The following is a 24326-nucleotide window of genomic DNA, read 5'->3' as shown; positions in this document are numbered from 1 at the left end:
GCCCAGCTTTGTGCTGGGAGATCAGGGACCCAGTACAGCCTCATCCTCCAGAGCCGGGCCTCAAGTCTTGGGGAAACAGAGCTCTACACAGATGCTCCCAGCAAAGGGAGGTCCCAGACCTCAGGGAGCAGAAGGGAGAAGGAGTTTACCTGTGAGGGTCCCAGTAAGCTACATGGAGGAGCGACATTAGGTTTTGATGGTTGAATAGGAGTTTGCCAGGAGAAAGTAGTTTGGCAACAAGAAGGAGAGTGTTTCAGAAACAGGGAATACCACAGGCAAAGGCTCAGAGGTATGAAAACAGCAATTAGCTCATAATGACTGGGTTGGTTGGAGCTGCTGGGCAGGGGAGAGATGGAATTTGAGTCAGAGGATCCACAGGGACTATGACAATCAGACCCGAGTCCCAGTCCCAACCCAAAAGGCAGCCACAAAGGAGTTCCAGTGGATGTAGAGCCCTATGAATCCATAATCACTTATTCAGACAATAAAACTTTGCTAGATGGGTTCAAATCCCTGCTCTGCCAGTTGCCTGTTGCGTTCCTCTAGACAAATGACTTGCACTCTCTGAGCCGCAACTTTGTCATCTGGAAAATGAGCACCCACCGTGTGCTAGGCGCTGTGCTGGCAGGGGGTGCAGCTGAGGACAGTCCCTGTCCTTGGCCCGCTCACAGCCTAGAAAGTGGGACTGCTGCTGTGAGCCAGGCTCCTTGGGAGGGCTTCCTTGTGTAATCTGCCCAATGACCCCGGACAATCGTATCGGGCGCTCTCCTCCAGGGAGTGGTGCGTTCCAGAACCCCGTCATCCAGAGCTCCTCTCACATCTTCCCGCTCCCCTCCAGACCTTTGTGGGGGCTGAGCCTGCCGCCAGCCCCTCTTCCTTACCTCTTTGCCTTCCCTTCCTGGAGAACCATTCACTCCCCAGGGGTCATCTGAGAAGGCAGTTGCTCCCTGATCCACCGCCCCCTCCCCAAGCTGAATCAGGGCCTCCTCTGGGGTTCTCAGAGCCCCGGGCGCCCTTCACCAAATCCACGACCAGCCTGTATTCTAGCAACACCATGACACGTCCATCTCCCCCACGGGCCTGGGAGGCCCCGGGATTGGTTCTACCTTGCTCACTGCTGTGTCCCTGGTGCTTACTAAATACTTGTTAAGCACCTTAAGGAGACTTGTTTCTCCACTTTGTGGCCAAGAAAATGGAGCCCAGAAAAGACTTCTCCAGAGTCACAAAGCAGCGAGAGTCTGAGGCAGAATTTAGACCCACGCCTGCCTGACTTCCTCTCCAGCTTAGCACTTTCCTTCACCCTTGGGGCACTTCGGCTGTCCTCTCTATCTTTCCCTCTCATAGCTTGGTCTGGCCAGCCTCTCTGGGGTCCTCACTATTTCGCTGAGATCCTCCCCCCAACAGCTGTCTGCAAAACCGCAAAGGGTCAAGGCAATCTGGGAGGGCTTCCTGCAGGAGGGAGCTCCTGGGCAGCGAGGTGTGCTGGGATTCGCGCCTGACAGCCTGGGATGTGTGATGTTCCCATTGTTTGCTCATCCTCACCTCTCCTGGAGGCACAGGGCACAGGTGGGAAATCTGTTTTTATCGCCATCGTCACACCCACCCCTCTGACTAAGTGACTTCATCGGGGCCTGAGCTGGGGGTGCAGCTGACCTCATCATCCCACCTTGGGGAGGTGTGTGAGCAGAACCCTGACACCATAAAATAATAACTCAGCAGCCCCACGCCCAGCCAGAATCTGAGGCAACAAGCACCTTCTGCACATTATCTGAGTCCCGGCCACGGCCCCTGGACGAAGGTGTTGTTAAGGTCCTTCATTACCAGGTAAGAAAACTGAGCCCACAGAGAGGAAATTCCCTTGCCTGGGGACGCACAGCTAGTGAGAGACAGAGCTGGACTCGTCTCCCTTCAATCATTGCCCTCCCCTGCAGTGCATTCTCCCAGCGGCCACCAGAGGATGCCATGAGCACCCAAGTCAGGTCCCGCCCTCCTCTGCCCAAGGCCCTCCAGAGCTCCCACCTCCCTAGGGGTAAAAACCTAAGTCCTTCCCCATAGTTCCCAAGGCCCTGCGACGTGCTGCATCCCCTCCTTGTCCTTCCCTCTTCCCTCTCTTCCCCTCGCTCACTCTGCTCCAGCCACACGGGTCTCCTCACTGTTCCTCCATCATGGCCGGCAGGTTCTGCCCCAGGGCCTTTGCATGAGCTGTGCCCTCTGCCTGGGATGCTGTTTCCTGGAAATCATCATAGAGCATCATCTTCTCATTAGCTGAGGGTGAGGAGGCTGGGGGAGACTCCTGTTCACAGACTAGGAAGGGGGTGGACAGGATGGAATATTTTCTGCCCCCCACCTCTCCTCCCCTCCTGGAGAAAGAGCTTCAGTCCACCAGCGGGGGGTGGTCACGGGAGTCTGTTTTCCCATCTGTAAAATGGATAGGTCCCATTTCCCAAACCTGTGCCAATGGTTTCTTCCATCTCACATTTCCCTATATCCATGATGGTTTAATTAATATTTTCCCTGAAACCCACTCACATTTGGAATATCAATACATGCATTGGTTTTTTTTTTTTTAAAGATTTTATTTATTTATTTGACAGAGAGAGACACAGCGAGAGAGGGAACACAAGCAGGGGGAGTAGAAGAGGGAGAAGCAGGCTTCCCGCGGAGCAGGGAGCCCGATGCGGGGCTCGATCCCAGGACCCTGGGATCATGACCTGAGCGGAAGGCAGACGCTTAACGACTGAGCCACCCAGGCGCCCCCATGCATTGGTTTCTAAAAGTCTTTTATTTTTTTCTGAATCACAGAGGTGAAAAAAAATCAGCCTCCACGTCATAGATGGGAGGCGACTGAAAATGCAATTTATTCCAAATCTCACTGGTTATGGCGGGCTGCAGAAACACCGGTCCCGGGGCACGCGGCGGGGCTAGCGGGTGGAAGACCCCCCCCAGACACAAATGAGACTTGAGAAAGATGGAAGTGACATTTTTTTTTTATTCTTTTTTTTTTTTTAAAGATTTTTATTTATTTATTTGACAGAGAGAGAGATAGCGAGAGCAGGAACACAAGCAGGGGGAGTGGGAGAGGGAGAAGCAGGCTTCCTGCCGAGCAAGGAGCCCGATGCGGGACTCGATCCCAGGACCCTGGGATCATGACCTGAGCCGAAGGCAGACGCTTAACGACTGAGCCACCCAGGCGCCCATGATGGAAGTGACATTTAAGTGGAGTCTTTGCCGATGGACTTTGAGGTTATTTCATACCCTGCCGAGCACCCCCCGAAGTCATGCTATGTGTGGTGAGGGGCGTGCAGCACTTTGGGCAAGGCTGGCCGCAAGAGTCTAGGGCCAGGAGCCGAGACGTCACCCTCTCAGGCTGACCCTCCCTGCCAGCCAACACCAGATACTCTGCCTCACTGCTTATGTTTGCTGTCTGTCTCTGTCACTAGAATTTGGGCTCCGCGAAGGCCAGAATGATGGTCTGCCTTGTTCCCTGCTGTGTCTCTGGCACCCCGAACAGCTTGGCATACGGGAGGTGCTCAGTGCGTGTTTGCAGCACGAATGAATGTATCCACATCCGCGTCTTCTTAGTTGGCAGAATAGCGATCCCCCCGCCCAGCCCCAACTGATGTCCCAATCCTAATCCCCAGAACGTGTGCATATATCACCTTGTGATGGCAAAAAGGACTCTGCAGATGGGATTGAATTAAGAATCCTGAGATGGGGAGGTGATCCTGGGTTAGCCGGGGGAGCTCGCTGCCATCACCAGGGTTGGAACAAGAGGGAGGTGGAGCGCCAGGGTCTGAGAAGTGACAACGGAAGCAAAGGACCCCACTGACGCAGTTTGAGAAAGACTTGACCAGCCCTTGCTGGCTTTGAAGATGGAGGAGAAGGCCATGGGCCCAGGAGTGCAGGAAGCTTCTAGAAGCTGGAAAGATCGAAGAACGGGGTTCTCGTCTGGAGCCTCCAGAAGGAATGCCATCCTGCCGATGCCTTGATGTTGGCTTAGGGGAGCGCAGGATGGAACCCACGGGAAAGAGACGTCTCAGGACCGCAGAGAGCCACATCCAAGGCTGATGCCCACTAGGTACCAGCACTGTTCTGGGCACCAGGGATGCAGCAGGGTGGAAAACAGACAAAATTGCCTGCCCTCGTGGAGCCGACATTCCAGTGGGAGAAGACACACAATAAACAGTCTAATAAAGTGCATAATACAATGGCAGGTGATAAGTTCCCTGACCAAACAGGAAACAGGTTACCAGAGGGACGGAGTGTTAATGGAAGGCATCTCTGAGGAGGCGGCATTCGAGCGGGGGCCTGAAGGAGGTGAATAGGGAGCCACGTGAATATCTGCAGGAAGAGCAACAGGCAGAGCAACAGGACGTGCAAAGGCCCTGAGGCGCTAACTCTGGTCAGCATTTGTTTGCGGGACGGATGAAGATGGTGGAGGGTGGGGTGGGGATAGGGGCTTACTGAGTGCACACAGGCAATGTGCCAGAGAATCCACCCTTAGTCATCATCCTTAGAGAAATATTTTGCCAAGCACATAGAGGGATATGTAAGAGCTGTTCTCAGTAGCACTGTTTGGAATATTAAAACCAGGAGTTAACCTAGAAGTCCGTCAAGAGGAGAACGGATAAATAAAAAGGCGCATTCATATGATGGAACAGGGTAGAGTAGTCAACAATAAATTAATTTAGATCTATACAAATAATAGCTTCTGACATTCACTGAGCACCTACTATGTGCCAGGGGCCATGCTAAGCATTTTCGATGTGATAACATAGAACATCTCTTAGAAAGCCCCTCGAAAACGTAGGGAGTATTAATGTCTTTGTTTTCTGCATGCGACAGCTTGAAAACAGGTCCCTGAATTCTTCACAGTTCCTTCGAGAGACAGAACCTAATTTCCCTCTCCTTGAGGGCAGGCTGGGCTCGGTGGCTTGCTTTAATTCACAGAATAAGGCAGAATTGACAGTGTGTGCCTACGAAGGCTAGGGCATGAAGGCACTGGGCTCTCTTGCTCCTGGACCCTTCAACGGTGGGGAGGGGAAGCCAGCCACCAGGTGGTGAAAGGACCCCTCCCACCCAGAGCCATGTAGGCGGACCACTCTGGAAGCAGCTCCCCCCGAGGCTGCAAGGGATTTGCTGTTCTATTTTTTTTTTTTAAGATTTTATTTTTAAGTCATCTTGACACCCAACGTGGGGCTCGAACTCACAACCTAGAGATCAAGAGTCACAACGCTCTACCAGCAGAGCCAACCAGGCGCCCCCAGGTTTGTCTTTTTAAATTGTTGAGTTTTGGAGTATTTTGTTATTCAACAATAGATAACCCCTATATTAGACGAGGGAAATGAGGCACAGAGAGGTTAAGTCACTTTCCCAAGGTCACAGAGCTGCATGTGGCAGAGTTTCAGTTGGAACCCAGCCAGTCAAAAATAAAATGCTAAGCCTGGGTGGCGCAGTCAGTTAAGCGTCTGACTCTTGATTTTTGGCTCAGGTCCTGATCTCAGGGTCAAGAGATCAAGCCCTACAGTGGGTTCCACGCTCAGTGTGGAGTCCGCTTTGAGATCCTCTGCCCCTCCCCCTGCTCATGCGCTCTCTCTAAATAAATAAATAAATTCTTTAAAAAAATTTTTTTGAGGAGAAAAAAATGAAGTTGCAGAATTTTATACACCATATGAGTACATTAATGCATAGTTTTAATGCACAAAATAAGCCTATTCACTGTTCACGGCTGTACGTGTGAGAATGGGCACACATGAGCATATGGGACTGTGTGAAGGGAAGTGGGGCTCAAAGGAGACCTCCTCCTTAGTTCTAATGTTTTGTTAGCTTCTTACAAGATGAAAAGGACCTGCAGCAAATAGGACAGGTGTTAACCCTTCATTGTCAGTCCTGGCTAGAAGATACACACAGGTGTTTGCTAATTCATCTTTGCACCTTTTTTACTTTTTTCAAAAATTAAAAATAAATGATTATAATGAAGAGAGGAAGTCTTGGAGGATTTAAATAGGTGGGGCAGAAGTGGGAGGGTGTTTCAGGGAGAGGCCCGGCTTCGGCAAAGACCTTGGTGGCAGCAGTGAGCACAGCCCTGTGGGGCATGAAGAAGCCTGGAACCTTCTACCCTGTGGTGGCACATTCGATCATGTACCCAGCCCCCCTCCAGATGCAGTAATTCAGAATCTCCCACGTTGTAGGGGGTGGGCAGGGTGGAAGGTGGTGGTCGGAGTTGAAAGCTCCCCAGCTGATTCTAATATGCATACAGGGTTGGGAATCATCTGATACACGGTCTAGTGCAGTAGCCACTTAAAACATGTTTGCTGAGTGGTAAATGAATTATTTGGGGAGGGCGACCGAGAAGTTGAAAGGGACGGACAGGCAAAGTCCAGTTCCCGTAATTGTACTTAATGACTTGATGTCATGCGCCTAAGAGAATTCCAGGAGATGGCAAATGTATAAAGAAAATGTATAATGATGGCATAGAAAGTGAGTGGGCAGCTTTGTGAGCTGAGGTGGTCAGGGAGGGCTTCCCAGAGAAGGTGATGCTGGAGCTGAGACCGAAGGGTGAGCCAGCCCTAGCAATGAATGGGGAGGTTGTGCCAGGCAGAGGGGACAGCGAAAGCAAACTCCCACAGAGGTGACAAACATACAAACAGGCGGTTCCAGAGCAGGGTGACCAGGGCTGTGACTGGGGACCCCAGAGATGGCTCCTGGCCCAGAAGGAGGGGGTCAGGGTCAGGCTTCAGGGAGGATGGATCCAGGTGTGAATTTTCCAGACTCAGCCCTGGCGCTCCTCAGCCAGAAAGCACCCCTCGCCCAGCATCCTGAGAGATGCAGCACCTGAATGGAGGCATTTACTTTGTTCCAAGGGGAGCGAGAGTGAACATGATCACTCTACATCCATCCAATTTTAAATTTAGCCCAGTGCACATGGAACTCAGTTCGGGAAAAACAAGAAGTTATAAAAATACAATTCCATTCTCTTTCTCGGGCAGTAGAGGGAGCGGGGCCGGGCGATCTGGGGGTAGTTGGAGGGTGAGGCAGATGTTAAATTTGGAATGCAATCACAGAGTCAGGGCTGCTCTGGGGTCCCAAACCCGGCTCCCACCTGCTCCAGTCCTGCTCTCACCCTGACAGCTCAGCCCCCACACAGCCCTGACCAGAGTGGTCAATCCAAAACCCAGACTCATCCCATCCCACACTGCCCCCAGACCACCTGTGGCTCCCACCACCCTGTGACCCAAGCCCAGACTCCCCCTCTCTGAGCCCCAGACAACCGCTTCCCAGCCTGTCCCACCTGTAAACCTCTGCCTTTCCCTCCGCCTCTCTCCCACCCCTTCTAGAAACAGACCCCAAGGAAGAAATCCTGCCTGTTGTCTTAGTCATCTCTGGCTGCGGAAGAAATGACCCCACACTGAGAGGCTTTAAGCAACACACCTTACTACTCATGGTTTCTGTGGGTCCACAACCCAGGCATGGCTTAGCTGAGTGTCCTGCTTCAGGGTCTCACAAGACCATGTTCCAGGAGCAACTGGGTTGCGGTCTCATTGGAAGGCGTGACCAGGGCAGGCTCGGCTTCAAGTCTGCCCAGTGCATGTTGGCAGCATTCATTCCTTCTTTTTTTTAAAAAAAAAATTTATTTATTTATTTATTTGACAGAGAGAGACACAGCGAGAGAGGGAACACAAGCAGGGGGAGTGGGAGAGGGAGAAGCAGGCTTCCTGTGGAGCAGGGAGCCCGATGTGGGGCTTGATCCCAGGACCCCGGGATCATGACCTGAGCCAAAGGCAGACGCTTAACGGCTGAGCCACCCAGGCGCCCCATCCACTTGACCTTGTTAACCTTCCCTCTCCTCCACTGGAATATCAATTCCGTGAGGGCAGAGGCTTTTGTCCGTTTTGTTCACTCTGGTGTTTTCATCACCTAGCACACAGTAGGGGCTCAATAATGATGATGGAACAAATGAATTCACACACACATACACACACACACACTCTTTGATTAATGTCAGCCCCTCCCAGCAGAATCCTGAATGCCCAACCCCACCCCACCCCAGATCCTGGGACATCAGTGGTCTTGACCCCGTCTATCAGCTTCATCCTCGTTGCTAGGCAACCCAATGCTCTTGACTTCTCCAGCCCCCACAGTCCACACTCCCTTCTGGGGTACAACAGACCAGCTCGTCCCACCTGCCTGCACCCAGCCCGGGCAACCCCAACCGCACTCCCTGGGAATATCCCCATCTATGGTGGTCGCCACGATTCCATCTTTCACATGTTCCAGCCACTTTCCCTGCGCTGGCTTGTTTAATTGTGCCACCCAGTGAGGTGGCACTCTTGCTGTCCTCATACCCATGAGAAAGCTGAGCTGGCGGGGGGCACACGGCAGCGGGCACTGGGACTAGCACCTGAGGCTGCAGGGAGTTTGAGGCCAGTTGCTGTGTGACCTTGGGGAGGCTCCCTTCCCTCTCTGGTCCCTCCACCCCCACTCCCCCAGAAAAGGAGAAGGTGAGGCCACAGGATACATTTCAATTCCGCCTCCCAGGTCTAAGTTGAGTACCTGGGGAGGTGGGGAGCAGATGGAGGGCCCTGGAAAGAGAAGGGGGATCCCACCTCAGTAGAGAAGGGGAATGTGGAGCTCAGAGATGGGCAGTGCTGGGGGAGGGCGCCCAGCACATCTGAGATCCCTGTTAACAAAGAGCAAAAGAGAATGCCAGGGGAGAGAGGAGAGAGGAGAGGCAAAGAGAGAGAAGGGGGGTGCTGATGGAGGAGGGGCAGACAATCCCCACCCCACGACCAGTGATAGAAGGGTATGGGGGCCCACAGTGGTGTGGGGGAGGGCACAGGGGGGAAGGAGGGGTCAGGGAGGGGGACAAGGAGGAAGAAGAGGAGGGGGGGTGGTAGGGAGGCAGTGAATGAAGCAGGTGCTGTCCCATGGGAGGGACAGAGACAGAGGGGAGAGAGATGCAGACACAGAGAGACACACACAGGTTCAGAGATATGCACAGATAAGGGGTGCTGGAGAGAGACTTGCAGAGATCCAGGAGAGCCCTGGTCTGCCTTAGAGACTCAGTGACATGCACATTATATATGTTTGATTTGCTGTTCTGTGTTCTTTCAGCAGTTTTTTGGGGGGTGCCTGGGCAGGTGCTTGAGCCCAGGAGGTTCCCCCATAAACCACTCTCTGACCCTGGAGGCCAGGCTGGGGCGGAAGGAAGCTGGAGCTGCTTGGGGAGGGTGGTCTAGAGGAAAATGGGTGAGGAGGCTCTGGTTTGGGTGGGAGGGTTAAAGCTGCACCAGAAGAGGGACTCGGAGCAGAGGCACTAAAGGATGGATAGGTGACTAATCACTAGGAAGAAAAGATTGGGAGAAGGGCATTCCAGACAGAGGGAACAGCCAGTGCAAAGGTCCTGGGGCAGCACCAGGCCTGGCATGTTGGAGGAACAGCAAGGAGGCCCATGTGGCTGGAGGAGAGTGAGTGAGGGGGAGAGAAGGAGGAGGGGAGGACAGGGAGGGGACAAGGGCAGGTCCTGCAGGGCCCTAGGGGTCATGGGGGAGGGGGAGACTTGGGCTTTTACCCCCAGGAAAGTGGGAGCTCTGGAGGGCTATGGTCAGAGGAGGAGTGGATCTGACTTAGATTTTAAACCGATCATCTGAATTCTTTCACATGAGAAGAAAAACACACATTTCAGGCAAAAATGGCAAAACATTAACTATATTCATTAACTGAGGTGGTCTTTATGTGATATTATTCTCTGGACTTGGTTAAAAAAAATTCTCCAAATATAAATCAAGTAATAAGTGAGCAATGACACATTGAACCTGATTGGTCTCCAACTCCAGCTCTGGTGAGACCCACTGACTTTGGGACATCCAGGCCTCCTGCTGGCCTGTACATCCAACACTTTCCTGGGCCTGGGGGACCCCACTGCTATGCCCTCACCTTGAGCCTCTCTGGCGGGGAGACTGGCTTCTTCCCTGAACTCGAGTACGAATGCCTCTGCTCTGAAGGCCTAATTGTGCATGAAATCCAATCGAATTATCAAGCCCCGATGAGCAATTCCCAAGATTATTTAGCTCAGTGAAGTAAATAATGACATTAGCATTCTCCTTCAGCTCCTGAGGCCCCTCATTTCAGTCCTACACGCTAGTTGCCATCACAGTCTCTTGCCTGGGTGGTGGGAACAAATAAGGTGGTGGGAGGCTCAAAATCCAGATGTCAGCACAGGAGGGACTCGTAATGCTTTCCCACAGATGGAGAAACTGAGACGCAAAGCAAGACCTACCTGAATTCACACAGAGAGTTAGGGCCTCTGGAATCCATCTCCACTTATTCTGCCATTCCTGCAGGTAGTGATGACCCACGTAGGTACCCCACTCTCCTCTCCATCCCTGGGGTGCCCTGGCTGAACTCAAGAGTGCCATGCAGAATCGAGGCAGGTGTGTGTTTGTGTGTGTGTGTAGTGTGCACAAATCTTAAGACCTTGTCTTGTTGGTAGATACAAAGAGATATTGATCAACTTTCTGTTATGATAAGCTAAGTATGCAGGTTGAAAGGTATAAGGGTGACTGTCCAGAGGACAGGAAGAGCATGAATAATTTCCAAAATGCTGGAGGGAATACAAAAGGAAATAAAGAAAATCCAGCAAATTCAACAGAAGTTTGGAGAGGAGATAAAAAGGAAGCAACAGAAAAAATCACATCGAACAGAAAACACAGGAGAAGAAGGTGATGAAAATATATCCAAATATGTCCGTGAATGCAATAAACGTAAGTGGACTAAACTCACCACTTGAAAGACAAAGACTCTCAGATTGGACACAGAAACAACAACAAAACAAACAAAATCCATTTCTTATGCTTTTTTGAAGACACGCACCTAAAACAGAATGCTACATCATTGACAAGAAAACTGTAGAGAAAAAAGAAAAAGATGGATGGGAATCTATAGAATAATAGGGACTTAAAGACAAATCAACCAATTGTGTGTGTGGATCTTATTTGGATCCTGCTTTAAACTGTAGGGGAGGGGCGCCTGGGTGGCTCAGTTGGTTAAGCGACTGCCTTCGGCTCAGGTCATGATCCTGGAGTCCCGAGATCGAGTCCCGCATCGGGCTCCCTGCTCGGCAGGAAGTCTGCTTCTCCCTCTGACCCTCCCCCCTCTCATGTGCTCTCTCTCTCTCTCATTCTCTCTCTCAAATAAATAAATAAATAAAATCTTTAAAAAAAAATAAATAACCTGTAGGGGAAAAAACTGTCACATTTCTTTCATAATTGGAAATTTAAAAACTGATGGGATATTTGATGATTTTATGGAAGTATTGTTAAATTGTTAGCCAAGTGTCCTTATCTTTTAAAGATACAAACTGATCTGTGTATGGAGAAATTATATGGTATCTAGAATTTTCTCTTTTTTTAAAGATTTTGTTTATTTATTTGACAGAGAGAGACACAGCGAGAGAGGGAACACAAGCAGGAGGAGTGAGAGAAGGAGAAGCAGGCTTCCCGCTGAGCAGAGAGCCCGATGCGGGGCTCAGTCCCAGGACCCTGGGATCACAACCCGAGCTGAAGGCAGACGCTTAATGACTGAGCCACCCAGGCACCCCTGATATCTAGAATTTTCATCAAAATAATACCAAAAGAGGTGAAACAGCATCAGTCATGAATTGATAAAAGTTGACATTGATTATGGGTAGCTGGGGATTCTTACAGTATTTTCTCTACTTTTATATATGTTTGAAATTTTCCATAATAAAATGTTAAAAAAAAACAATAAAAAGAATGATGCAGATAAGCTTAAAAGTCAAAGGATAGAAAAAGATTTACTGGTCAAATATAAACCTCCCCAAAAGACCTCAGAATAATAAATCAGAATCACCCCTGCCTGGACCCTTACCAACATGTCTGCCATATTCCCTTCTTCAGTTCTTATAAAGACTCTTTTCTCTGGTTTTCACCCCAGGCCCTTTGTACATGCTGTACCGCTGGCTGGACCATGTTCTCTCTGCTCCCTACTCTTACTCAGCTTTCAGGTCCCAACTTCAGTGGCCCCCGCTCTGGGTAGCCTTCCCTGATCCCCAGACTGGGCCAGGTGTCTTGCCTGCATCCCCCAAATACCTGGGGGTCCCCCATCATGACCCTCATCATCCTAAGTTGTAAATCCCTGGTGTGTTGAGTCCATCACTCCTACGGGACTGGGAGCCCCATGGAGACAGGGCCCCCAGGCAGTCTTGGCCACTGCATTGAACCCAGAATCCCCAGCACGGGGCCTGGCACATAGTAGGTACTCAGTTCCTGTTTTCTGGGAGAATGACCCCTTGACAATCCCTCCTTATCTTTAGACCTTGGATCCCCCCTCCACTGTAAAATGGGATGAAACCCTCCCTCACAGGCTCCAGGTGAGGTATTGGAGAGAAGCAGGGAAAATGTCCAGGTGGTTGCAAACAGTAAGGGTATCATAAATGTGGCCTCCCCCTCTCAGTTCAGGCCTGGGTGGGACAGACATCTCCCATATCAGGAGCTATGCTGTCCTGGTCTCTGGGATCTGGCTCTGGCTGAGTTGGGGGATAGGACCCTGATCCCCAGAGGGGCTCGTTCCTCCTACAGAAGCACCATGTCCACCAGCATCCCCCCTCCCTATGCCTCCAGATCCCCCATTAGGGCTGCTTTTACCCAGGGTTATACAGAGAAGAACCAGAGGTCAAACTCTCCCCACGCCTCGATCTTTTGCCTTGGGCCCTTGCAACAGTGAAGAATCAGACATTTTCTCCTTTTCCAGAGAAGATGTGGAAAGACCAAGGCCCTGTACACAGTGGGCGCTCCATAATTGCTTGCCAAATGAATGGACACTTACTGAGTACATACTGTGTGCCAAGCAGTATTCCAGCATAGGGGACCCTGCGAGATCCAGGATGGGCAGAGCTCGTGCCCTCCTGGGGCTGACATTTCACAGGAGGACACAGACAAAAATCAAACACACATTCGTTGCCCCTCTACCCGAAACCTCTACACGAGACCTTATCTGGAAGTAGGCTCCTTGCAGATGTAATTCAGTGTAATCCATCAGGGAAGATCTCGAGACACGGAGTCATCCTGGACTTAGGGCGGGTCCCACGTCCCAGGAGTGGTGTCTTCCCCCCGAGAGAAGGAAGGAAGATTCAGACACGCGGAGGTTCAGCCTCGGGACGACAGGGGCAGACACTGGGGTGGCACAGCAACAAGCCGAGGACCCCCAAGTTTCACCTCAAAGTTATGGCTTCAAACGCCGCACAGTGTTTTCAAGTTCTGTGGCCGGAAGTCTGGCAAAGTTCTCTCCAGGCGAAAACCCAGGTATGGGCAGGACTGATCTCCCTGGAGCCTCCAGGGAGGTACCCTGTACGAGCCTTTTCCAGATTCTGAAGGCCAGCGTTCCTGGGCTGGTGCCCTTCCTCCCCCTTCCTCTGCCTTCACAGCCAGCGATGGCCAACGGGGCCTTTCTCGCATTCCTTCCAGTCCTATTCCTTTGCTTCCCTTTCATAAGAATCCCTGCGATTACACTGGGCTCACACGGATAATCCAAGATAATCTCTTCATTTTGACCTCTACTGATTTGCAGCCTTAATTCCATCTGCAGCCTAGGCTCCTTCTGCCATGGCAGGTAAGATATTCACAGGTCCCTGGGATTGGGACATGGACATCTCTGGGGGAGCATTATCTTGTCATCCGCGGTTTGTTATGCAACTTTAGACAACCAGGACACGTGGAATAATTCCTAAGCATGCCACAACATTCTTTCTCCCTTCCCCCTTCAGGACTCACTTCTATGCATCCCTCAGATCTCAGCTTATGGATCACCTCCTCCGGGAAGCCTGCCCTGATGTCTGATGCCCCCTCTTGGTCCCCGCTGCTGCCCGTGCGTTCCCATTACAACCCTGTGTGGGTTACGTGGTGTCATGTCTGTCACTCCCACTGGATCCCGAGGCCCCCGGGAGGGCATGGCGGTGTGTGCTGCCCCTGCTGTTCCCTTGCCCCAGCCCAGACCCTGCAGCCCCAGCCCAGCCTGGCTCAGCCCAGGGGCTGCAGCCTGCAGCAGCTATTCCAGCCTCCTCATTAAAGGAAGGCTTTTACTTAGGCAGCGCTGCCAATTCTAATTGATTGCCTGCATCCCCGGGGGGACTCGAGTTCTCGAGGTCGGCAGCTGGGCGGGGGGCCAGGCCACGGCAGGTGGGAGGGGGCCCTCTGCTCTAGGAGAGAAAAAAAGGCCTGAGGGCTGGACCTTGTGCCTACCTGCTCTTCCCTCTCCAGCCCCCAGCCCTGGGGCACCCACTGACCTGCAGACTCAGGGCCTTCATCCCCAGCCTGTGTGAACTGCCGGTATGTTTGATCTTCATAAGCTTGCTTATACCAAGAGCACGCAGAGATGCACATGGACACGTGAACACACGCAGACAGACCCACAACCCACAAGATCCAGGCAGAGAGGTAGTGTAGCATGGGAGTGAGGTGCCTCGGTCCCCCCACGGAGGCTTAGAAGTAAGTTAATATTTACAAAACACGGGGCGCCTGGCTGGCTCCATTGGAAGAGCACACGACTTTCGATCTCAGGGTGATGAGTTGGAGCCCCGCACTGGGTGCAGAGATGACTTAAAAATAAAATCTTAAAAATATATATATTTACAAAATGCTTAACACAGAGCCTGGCGCATACTCAATGTTCTATAATGCTTACTCTTTATGCATTTGGCAAATCCTGATTGAGCGCCCACTGCATGCCAGACCCAGCGGTTACAGCAGTGAACACGATGTGCACAAAGGTCTGTCCTAGCCAAGCTGACCCCTGGATTGAGGAGGGAGAGGGCAGAGTAAAGCCTAATAAAGAAGTCAATGTTGGAGTGTGCTGGGACCACACAGGCACACATGACCTAGAGAGGTAGGCTCTCTGAGGGTCTGATTATTTCCATCTCCCAGACAGGGTAAACGAGGCTCTGAGACAAAAAAATAATGGGCTTGTTCAGGGCTTGTAGCCCCAGGATCTTTGCCAGTCACCCTTCCTCTCCCCTCCTTCTGTTCTGAGCTCCGGCTAGCTCCCTCATTCCCTTGTGAGTCTCTGATTCCTTAAAACTCTCTTGGTCACAATTGCAAGTGTATTTGGGAGATTCTTTCATTAATATCTGGCGCAGCCTCCAGAGAGTTCCCAGGGCCCCTGACAGGCCTGGCATATAGTATCACTCAATAAATGTGCATTGGCAGAAAGTACCAGCATTCAGACCCAGCTCTGGGATGTAGCCCCTCCCAGACATAACCTGCAAACTGGCCACTGCGGGGGAGCCAGGCTGGGGGGGCTCCCAACTCCCCGCCTTGATTTGATCTGGGGCAAGAATCTACAGCCTCCTGGGCTTTGCCACCAATGCATGAAAATAGAAATGATGCCTCCATGTGGACACCCTTGGGTCTAGACCCTGGGCTCCGAGCCCCTGGCACCTGCTGTCACTTTTAGCCCTTCCTTTGTGGGCTGAAGGGAATGACAGACTTTGGAGCCGTTTGGGATTTGCCCAAAGCATCGGGAACTGGTAATAACCATCATTAGGATAATGATTTTAATTATTATCTAATAAAAGTATATTTAGCAGCATCCGTTTGGTGAGCATTTACACTGTTCAAGACCCTCTGCGTCTTTTTAAAACCCTTTTGTTGATCCCACATTCCTCTCCAGTGACCACTCCGTTTTTCTGCTCTTTATCGCAAAATTCTGAGAGTTGTCTGCTTCAACTCACTGTTCCCACTTTCCCTTCTCTGTTCCCCAGCCCCCACCCCTCAAATCTGCTCCAATGGGGCTCTCATGACCTCCACACCAGGAAGATGCACTCTGGGAAGGTGGCCCCTGGCAGGAGCACCCACCTTGGTGGCCGCCAGGGCAGGTGCGGGGGGCAGCGGGGTCCCTTCTCGGCATGGAGAAGCTGCCGTCACCTCACTGGCCTGGAGCCCACATCCCCCCAGCACCCAGGTGAGTCGTAGCCCAGGGTGGGGGGAATAGGGGCTTTGCTCCCCACTCTCTAGGGATTATTCAGACAAGTTCAGAGTTGGGGGGGTCTTCCCACTTCAGGGGCTCTGGGTGATCTACATGGTCCAGGTGGAGGAGGGGGTGCCTCAGGAGGCAGCAGGACCAGTCCCAGACACACCTACCCCAACCCCTGACACCAAGCCGGTGGGGGAGGACCTTGGGAAGCCCTGGGAATATGACACCCCCATACACGCAGCCCCTCTGAGCCTCATAAAGACCTAAACTAAGAGGGAAATAAAAGTAAAAATAACAGGGGCGCCTGGGTGGCTCAGTCGGTTAAGTGGCTGCCTTTGGCTCAGGTCATGATCCCAGGGTCCTGGGATCGAGCCCCGCGTGGGGCTCCCTGCTCAGTGGAGAGTCTGTTTCTCCCTCTCCCTCTGCCTGCCTCTCTGCCTACTTGTGCGCTCTCTCTCTCTCTGTCAAATAAATAAATAAAATCTAAAAAAAAAAAAAAAAGTAAAAATAACAAAGAATAAAAGTCACAGCTACCACCCGTATGTGTCCTACCCCCTTCAACGTCTCAGGAAGTACATCCTGTTATAATCCCCATTTTATGGATGAGGAAACCAAGGCCCAGGGATGTGGCCCGGCCCAGTTGCGGGGCTGGTAAGCCGCAGCCTGAGTTTGAACCAGCCTGTGCTGCGCGGGAGCCGTGGGATCCACAGAACAATCCAGCCGGTGGGTCCTGCTACCTGCCCATTGGACAGATGAGCAAAGAGGCTCAGGAGAGTTGTGGGGCCGCGTCGTGGGGAAATGCAGAGCTGGGGCTCCAACCCTAGGCCCTGCCCCAGAACCTGATCTCCAAATGCTCCCGGCCGGTTTCCCCACGGGTGGTGTGAGCTTCGCTGCAGAATCCAACCGAGAGGTTGTGGGGGACGCATGGAACCTGGTGTACCCAGCACCCATTGAGGGGTCTGAAGGGGAAGGAGGGATAGTAAAGGGGTTGGGGGGACAGCGCAGGGAGGTTTCTCGTGGCTCCTGCCCACTAATCTCTCTCCAGCCCGGGGCAGCGAGATCTGCCTGTTGCCTAGACCCCTCCCCAGCTGTGGCCCCTCCCGGGGAACAGCGCCGCCTCTGTGTCCCCCCTCGAAGGGCCAGCATCGCTCGGGATTTGCCAGCGTTGCCCAGAGACCGGTGGGCAGCGGGCGGGCTCCAGCCCCCTGCACGCAGACCCCTGCCCGCCCAGCCCCCGCACCCAGAGCCAGGACAATGGGCAGCGCAGAGGAGAACCGGGGCGGGCGGGGCCGGGGGGCTTTGGGGGCCTGGGAACGGGGCGGCTCGGGGTTGGTGTGCACGGAGGGGGTCTTGAGATCAGACAGGGGCTCGGGGCGGGGGAGACTTGGAGAAGGGGGCCCCGAGAGGGGCGGGGCCTCGGAGAGAGCGGGGAGGCGGCCTAGCCCCCTGTCCCACGATGGCTCCAGAAAGCGAGGTCGCCCCCTCCCCCTGGCCGCGAGGCTCGTGCCGGGAACAGGTGTGGGGGGTTCTGAAGGCAGAAGTAAGGGACACAATCCCTTTCGGAAGTAAAGCGACATGGGCCCTCACCGCTATAAATACGGACACAGCTGACTGGGGAGGTGGGGGAGGGAGATCGGAGGGAACCTGGAGGACCCGAGAAGAGAGGGGGGTAGGGTGCGGGACTGGGGACGACCCTGAGCCCTGAGGACGAGGTCAGGTTTCTGGATGGACGCGAAACCCGGTGACACGATACACTCTTAACCCCGGAGTCCAGGGGCCCCAGGGTAAGACAGAATCGAGGCAGGCGCTCCAGTCCTCAACCTTCCTGAGCCCCGCCCCTCGCTAAGCCCTCCCTGCTCCCAGAGCCCTCTCCCTCTTCTGCGCCCCTCCCCTCCCTGAGCCCCCTCCCACTCTGAGCCTCCTCCCTCTTCTGAGCCTCTCCCCTCCCTGAGCCCCCTCCCCACCCTGAACTTCCTCCCTCTTCCGAGACCCCCTTCTAGGGCCCCTCCCCTCCCTGAGCCCTCTCCCCCTTCAGAGCCCCATCTCCCTTCTGAGGCCCCTCCTACCTTTCAGCTCCTTCAGAGAGGGTGGCCTGGGACAGCCCTTCCTGGACAGTCCAGATAGAAATGGGACCCCTTCACAGGTGGGACCTCCCTGGCCCTTCCTCATCTGCAGCAGCACCTACATATTTTGTGACTGAAACAGCCAGAGCTTTTGAGGTTCCCCCCTTAGGGGACACCCCGTGCCCCCCATTACCCAGCAAACACCTACAGAGACCCCCTATCTGGAGCACCCAGTCCAGGGCTATATCAGACACTGGCAGAAGGACTTCATCCATGCATGGCCCCTTCAAATCGCAGTGTAGACCTCTGGACCTCATTTCCCATCAAGGGACTGATTTTGAAATGGGGGATGGGTAGAAATTCTGACTTCATTCATTCATCTATTCATCTTATTATTCAACAAGTACCTATTGTGCGCAAGCCTGTGCTGGGGGCAAGGGATACAGCCCCAACCTGAGGGGGCTCACAGTCTAGTGGGGGAGATGGTTGGTGTGTTGGTGGGGGTCAAAAGGCTGAGATGGAGGGGTTCAGGAGCTGGTGGATTGGGGAAGGTTTCTCACAGGAGGTGTCATCCAAACAGGGCTAAAGGCTAATTGGGAGGGGTCAAGGGAGGCAATGAGGACAGCAAGTGCAAAGGCCCTGAGGCAGGAGCAAGAGCTCCTGGGCTTGCAGTCCTAGCTTTGCCATTCTTTTTGCTGTGTGACCTGGACAGGCGACTGTGGCTTTCTGAGCCTCGGTTTCACAGTGCTTAAGGAGAGGGCTCAGCAGGGCACGTGGTACGCAGCCCCCACTCCATAAATATTTGGCAAATGTTTACGAGAGAACTGAGGCCTGGAGGGTTGTGGAGAGAAGGCTCATGGCCCTTGTCTGGGAGTGGCTTTGCTGGGCAACTTGTGACCTCTCTTTCTGGCCAAGGTGCCCCCTTCCCCTGGGCCCCTCCTCCCTGGCCCACCAGTCCTCACCAGCTGTCCCTCCATGTGTGTGTGGCCTGTCAAGAGCAGGGGCCTGTTCCGGGACATCTGATGCCTCGCTTCCCAGGGATTTCAGAGGAGTAGATGCACGGAAGTTCAGCTGCTGCCTGGGCTTAACCCTGGAGCCTGGGCGCCGGGTCCTCAGAGGCCCGACGCTGTCCCTCTTGACCCTGTGGGGAGCACTGGCGCTGCTCCCGGCCTCAGCTGGAAAGACCCCACTTCAACTCCCAGCTCTGGCATTGTCTGGTTATGCGGCCTTGGGAAGTTAGTCCACCTCTCTGGTCCCTGCCACCATCAACAGTAATAACCACCTCCTCCGTGCTTACCGTGTGCCCGGAGCCCTGTTTACAGCCTTTCTACAAATGAGCTCTGTCTTATGGCAAGATTCCGAGTTCTCAAGTACTGTTGACCCCATTTCACAGATGTGAAAACAGCACGAGGTGAAATCATCCATCTAGGAGTACCAACAATAGCACATATTTCGAGCTCGCCGTGAGCCTTCTTGAGATGGATTAGCTCATTTAATTCTCCCCCAAATCAAATGAGGTCATGGGAACCCTTAATAGAAGTCCCTTGTGGCAGATGTGGAGACCAGGTCGAGAGATGCTAAGCCATTTGCCCGAAGTCACCAAGCTGTAAAGCTGGGACCCACTTCTCCCGGGCCTGGGGAGTGACACTTCACACCCTACGGCCACCCCATGAATAGGGCCATGATCACTGCTGCCATCATGCTACCTGTTAAGATACGGAGATGAAGGAAGAGCGAGAACAGCAGGTGCTTTCCATGTCCTGCGGGGGGGTTGTCTAAAATGGCCATCACAGATTATTTTATTTTCGCTGCACCGTCCACCACGATATCACTAGCCACAGATGACTATGACAATTTACATTTAAGTCAATTACAATGAAATTACAAATCCAGGATCTCGTTCACACTAGCCACGGGGTAAGTGCTGGAGAGGCCCCGTGGCTGGTGGCTGCCCCATGGGAAAGCGTGGATTTCGAACTCATCCCTCATCACGGAAAGTTCTGTGGGGCAGCTTTGCTCGATGCAAATGCACCTCTGCTTGACTTTGCTTTTTATTTTCTGATTAGAGCCCAGGCCCTGGGAAGTTACAATGAACTTGCAGAATGCAGAAAAGAGAACCCCAGTTAGGATTTCGTGGCATGTAGGACGCTCGCTAGCTCGTATTTAAGCTAATCTTATCCTAATGATCTTTAAATTTTTTTTTAAAGATTTTATTTATTTATTTGAGAGAGAGAATGAGATAGAGAGCATGAGGGGGGGAGGGTCAGAGAGAGAAGCAGACTCCCTGCTGATCAGGGAGCCCGACGTGGGACTCGATCCCGGGACTGGATCCCGGGACTCTAGGATCATGACCTGAGCCGAAGGCAGTCGCTTAACCAACTGAGCCACCCAGGCGCCCCCTAATGATCTTTAAAAGGAAAAAACCTGGGGCGCCTGGGTGGCTCAGTCGTTAAGTGTCTGCCTTCCGCTCAGGTCATGATCCCAGGGTTCTGGGATCGAGCCCCGCATCGGGCTCCCTGCTCGGCGGGAAGCCTGCTTCTCCCTCTCCCACTCACCCTGCTTGTGTTTCTGCTCTCGCTATCTCTCTCTCTAACAAATAAATAAAATCTTTAAAAAAATAAAAAATAAAAAAAATAAAAGGAAAAATCCTGATAAATATGCAGTTCTTTAAATGCTCTTAGAACCAGCTTGACCATTTAACTGGTTCCCCCCACGATGTTGGCATGAGTCACTGAGTCACGTTTTCAACTTTCTGAGAATGGTACACCGACAGCCTCATTTTGCAAATAGGGAAACCAAGGCTGGCTCCCTGCCTTCCTCCTCCCAAACCCAGGGGCCCAGTCACTGCACACGCAGGCTTTCCACACCCAGGCTCTCCCCCGCCCAGCTCCAAGAAGCAGCTCCAAGAACCTGTCTTCCTTCCGCAGCAGTGGGGAACCAGGTCAGCCAACCGCTGGGACATCAAAGGGAATCTATAAATACAGCTGCAGGAGGAAAAATAGACACTTTTCTAGCCCCTCCCGAGCTTGCCTGTCTCCCACTCCCGGATCTTTCCTGGCTGGGCTCCCACTCCAGTAGCTGGGCCAAAGCCCCCAGCCCCAGGGACCCCTACTAGAAAGCAGTGGAGAGAAGCAGCTAATGGTGCTTTGGTTTTTCCTTATTGGCTCAACCTCCCTCCCCCGCCAGGCAACTGAGAAAAGAGGAGCAACACTGGGCCCATCCCTGGAAGGTGCAGGTGAGATTCTCAGCCCAGAAGTGAGGACGATGAGGTTGTCAGAATCTTCAGATCCTAGAACCCTGGAACCTTCCTTCTTTCTCTTAGGGCACATGTGGGACTTCTATGCTGTGCAGAGCCCTGGGAAGTTGGCAGGGCCAAGGCAGGCAGTTCAGATTTGGCCAGGGCAGTCCGGAGGGCTTTCTGGTGGAGGTGATATGAGCTGAGCCCAAAGGAGGATATGAGAGATGGGGGGGTGAGGAGCCAGGTTGGGGAAGGGACTCCAGGGAAGGGGTTGGGGGTCTCCTGGATTCTTTCTTCTTTTGGTCTTTGCATCCAAAATACCTCTCAGATCCACCTATTTCTCTCCATTTCCATGGCCCCTTGCCCCTGGTCCAGGCCCCTGGGTTGCTTCCCTAGACTAGTGTGCTCATCTCCTCCCTGGACCCCTGGGGGCCATGCCTACCCTGAGTACATCTCCAGAAGGCAGCCAGAGGGACCATTTTAAAAGTTAAATCAGGGGCACCTGGGTGGCTCAGTCGTTAAGCGTCTGCCTTCAGCTCAGGTCATGATCCCAGGGTCCTGGGATGGAGGCCCACATTGGGCTCCCTGCTCAGCGGAAAGCCTGCTTCTCCCTCTCCCACTCCCCCTGCGTTCCTTCTCTCAAATTGTCTTTCTCTCTCAAATAAATAAATAAAATCTTAAAAAAAAAAAAAAGTTAAATCAGATCATCTCACTTGCTCACTATAAATTCTCTCATGGCTCTCTAGTGCCCTTGAAATAAAATCCAAACTTTTCCCCATGCACATCCACCCCATTTTCTCCCCACCCTCCCCTCCTCTGTCTCTCCCCCTCGCTCACCTGCTCCAGACATGTGGATCTCCTCACTGTTCCTCCAGGCACAGTCCTACCCCAGGGCCTTTGCACATGCTGTTCATCTGCCCTTTCCCTGTTTTCCCCCCAAATTGGCTTTTACTTCTCCTTTCCATCTCAGCTCAAATCTTACCTCCTCCAAGAAGCCTTCCCTGATGCCCCCAGACAGCTACTGCTCCTCATTCTTTTTTTTTATCCCCCTGGCCCTTACAATAATCTGAAATTCATTGTTTTCTTATTTTGTGTCCATGGATGCCCCGAGAAGGCAGAGACCCTGGCTAGACCTCACCTCCATGGGCCTCAATTTCTCCATTTGTAAAATGGGGGTGGAGTTAGGACAAGCTGTTCCCATGGGGAAGCTGCCTACCTTGTTTGTCATTAAAGTTAGTATTTCTGGGACGCCTGGGTGGCTCAGTCAGTTAAGCATCTGCCTTTGGCTCAGGTCATGATCCCAGGGCCCCGGCATCTAGTCCCACATCCGGCTCCCTGCTCAGCGGGGAGTCTGCTTCTCCCTCTACCCCTCCCCCTGCTCCTGCTCTCTCTCACAATCTCTCTCTCTCTCTCCATCTCTCTCTCTCTCTCAAATAAATAAATAAATAAATAAAATCTTTAAAAAAATTAAAAAAAAAATAAAGTTAGCATTTCCCTTGCCCGGTTCTCTAGACTCCAGCAATCATTATGCTAATTCTGCAGGTTTTATGTAAATGACATGCTTATTTACTTCCTGCCCCTCCCCCAAAATCCCCACTGGCCTAGGGGAACTGGAAGCTGGGGAGTGGGCAGCGCCAGTGATGTGGGAGGGCGTGGTGGGGGTCTCCTGACCCCCACCGCATGCTTGCATCACAGGAGACACCTTCTTACCTCCACCTCCATCGTGGCCTATTGGAATCTTCTGGAAGGGAAAACTGAGGCCAGACAAGGGGAGCCACTGGCCTCAGGGCAATTCCAGGGCGGGCCTGGGATGAGAACTGGCCCTTTGCTCTGTGGGACCCTGGAGGCAAAGAGGCTTCCCTGACACTTGCCTGGACCTTGCCCTGTACCTCATTGTCTTCACTGAGTGCCTGCTTTGCGCAGGGTTCTGTGCTGGGCGGGGCTGAGACCAAGCCCAAGGGCCTTGACAAGGACAGCCAGATGCCCTGGGACTCCCAGTCTGGGGTGGGTAGGATTCAAGCTGAGACATTTATGTTGGGAAAGAAGGAGAAGTTAGCGGGATGAGTCTGGGAGGAAGAGAGTCAGCAGGCAGGAGGAGGGAACTGCATGGGCAAAGGCCCTGAGGCAGGGGAAAAGTGGTGCTGAGGGACAGAGTGCCCTGCACAACCTGCCCCCACTCCCTCCCCGCCCTTCCCTGCTCCCTCTTTCCCCCTCACTGGCTTGAGGTCCTGCTGCTCCAGCCACACGCTCCTCCAACAGGTCAGTCATGGTCCTGCCCCAGGGCCTTTGCACTGACTATCCCCCCCCCCACATGGAACACTCTTCCTCTATATACCTACACAAGTTTTCCCCTCACCTCCTTCGAGTCTCCACTCAGATGTCACCTCCTCTGTGAGGCTTTCCCTGACCACCTGTTTAAAATCCCTCCCACCCCACCCCATGAGCACTCCACATCTTCTTTCCTTGCTTAATTTTTCTCTTTAGCATCATCTGGACCAGAATAGATTTCACTTGTTTATACAGCTTCACATCTGTCAACCCCATTGGCACGTCAGCTGCACAAGGCCAGAGACTCGTCTGTTCTGTTCCTTGCTGCGCTCCCAATGACTAGAACAAGCTGGGCATCCAGTAGGTGCTCAATAAATACTTGTTAAATAAATGAATCTTGTCCTGCCCTGAGCCCCGTGCTCTGCCAGGACAGGGCTTGGCTCTGTCTCGGTCCTCACTGTATCCCCAGCACTGCCCAGGAGAGCCCGGTACAGAGTAGCTGCTCAGTAAAGTTAGATGAAGAAATAGATCCATGCAGGGCAAGCCCCATGGGCTCAGCTCTGCTTCTCAAAGGCTGTGGAGGTCCTGTGGCCAGAGCAGAGGTGGCCCCGGATGGGGCGCAAGGGTATGAGAAGTACGAGAAATACGGGCAAGGAGTGTGAGCTCAGCGCCCACCCATGACACCTCCACACTCTGATGTCAGTGTCATCTGAGTCGAGAGCCCTGGTGGCAATGACCGAATTGCCACCAGCTGAGGTCATTCACACGCA

At 52.9% G+C, this 24326-nt stretch overlaps 1 protein-coding gene across 1 annotated transcript in view; it reads right to left on the bottom strand.

Moving 5' to 3' along the window:
• TNFAIP8L1 (TNF alpha induced protein 8 like 1) overlaps positions 1 to 23010 on the bottom strand; it is a 25618-nt gene extending 2608 nt beyond the window's left edge. Inside the window, exon 1 of the mRNA XM_081805222.1 lies at positions 22999 to 23010. Coding sequence (XP_081661348.1) covers positions 22999 to 23010 — 12 coding nt within the window. The remainder of the gene's footprint in view (positions 1 to 22998) is intronic.
• Between the last annotated feature and the right edge of the window lie 1316 nt (positions 23011 to 24326).

Source organism: Leptonychotes weddellii, chromosome 1 (genome assembly GCF_054177405.1).
Source record: "Leptonychotes weddellii isolate Sample4059 chromosome 1, ASM5417740v2, whole genome shotgun sequence".
NCBI lineage: Eukaryota > Metazoa > Chordata > Mammalia > Carnivora > Phocidae > Leptonychotes > Leptonychotes weddellii.
The sequence above is the reverse complement of the archived record's forward strand: the minus strand, read 5'-3'. Positions and strand labels throughout refer to the sequence as shown.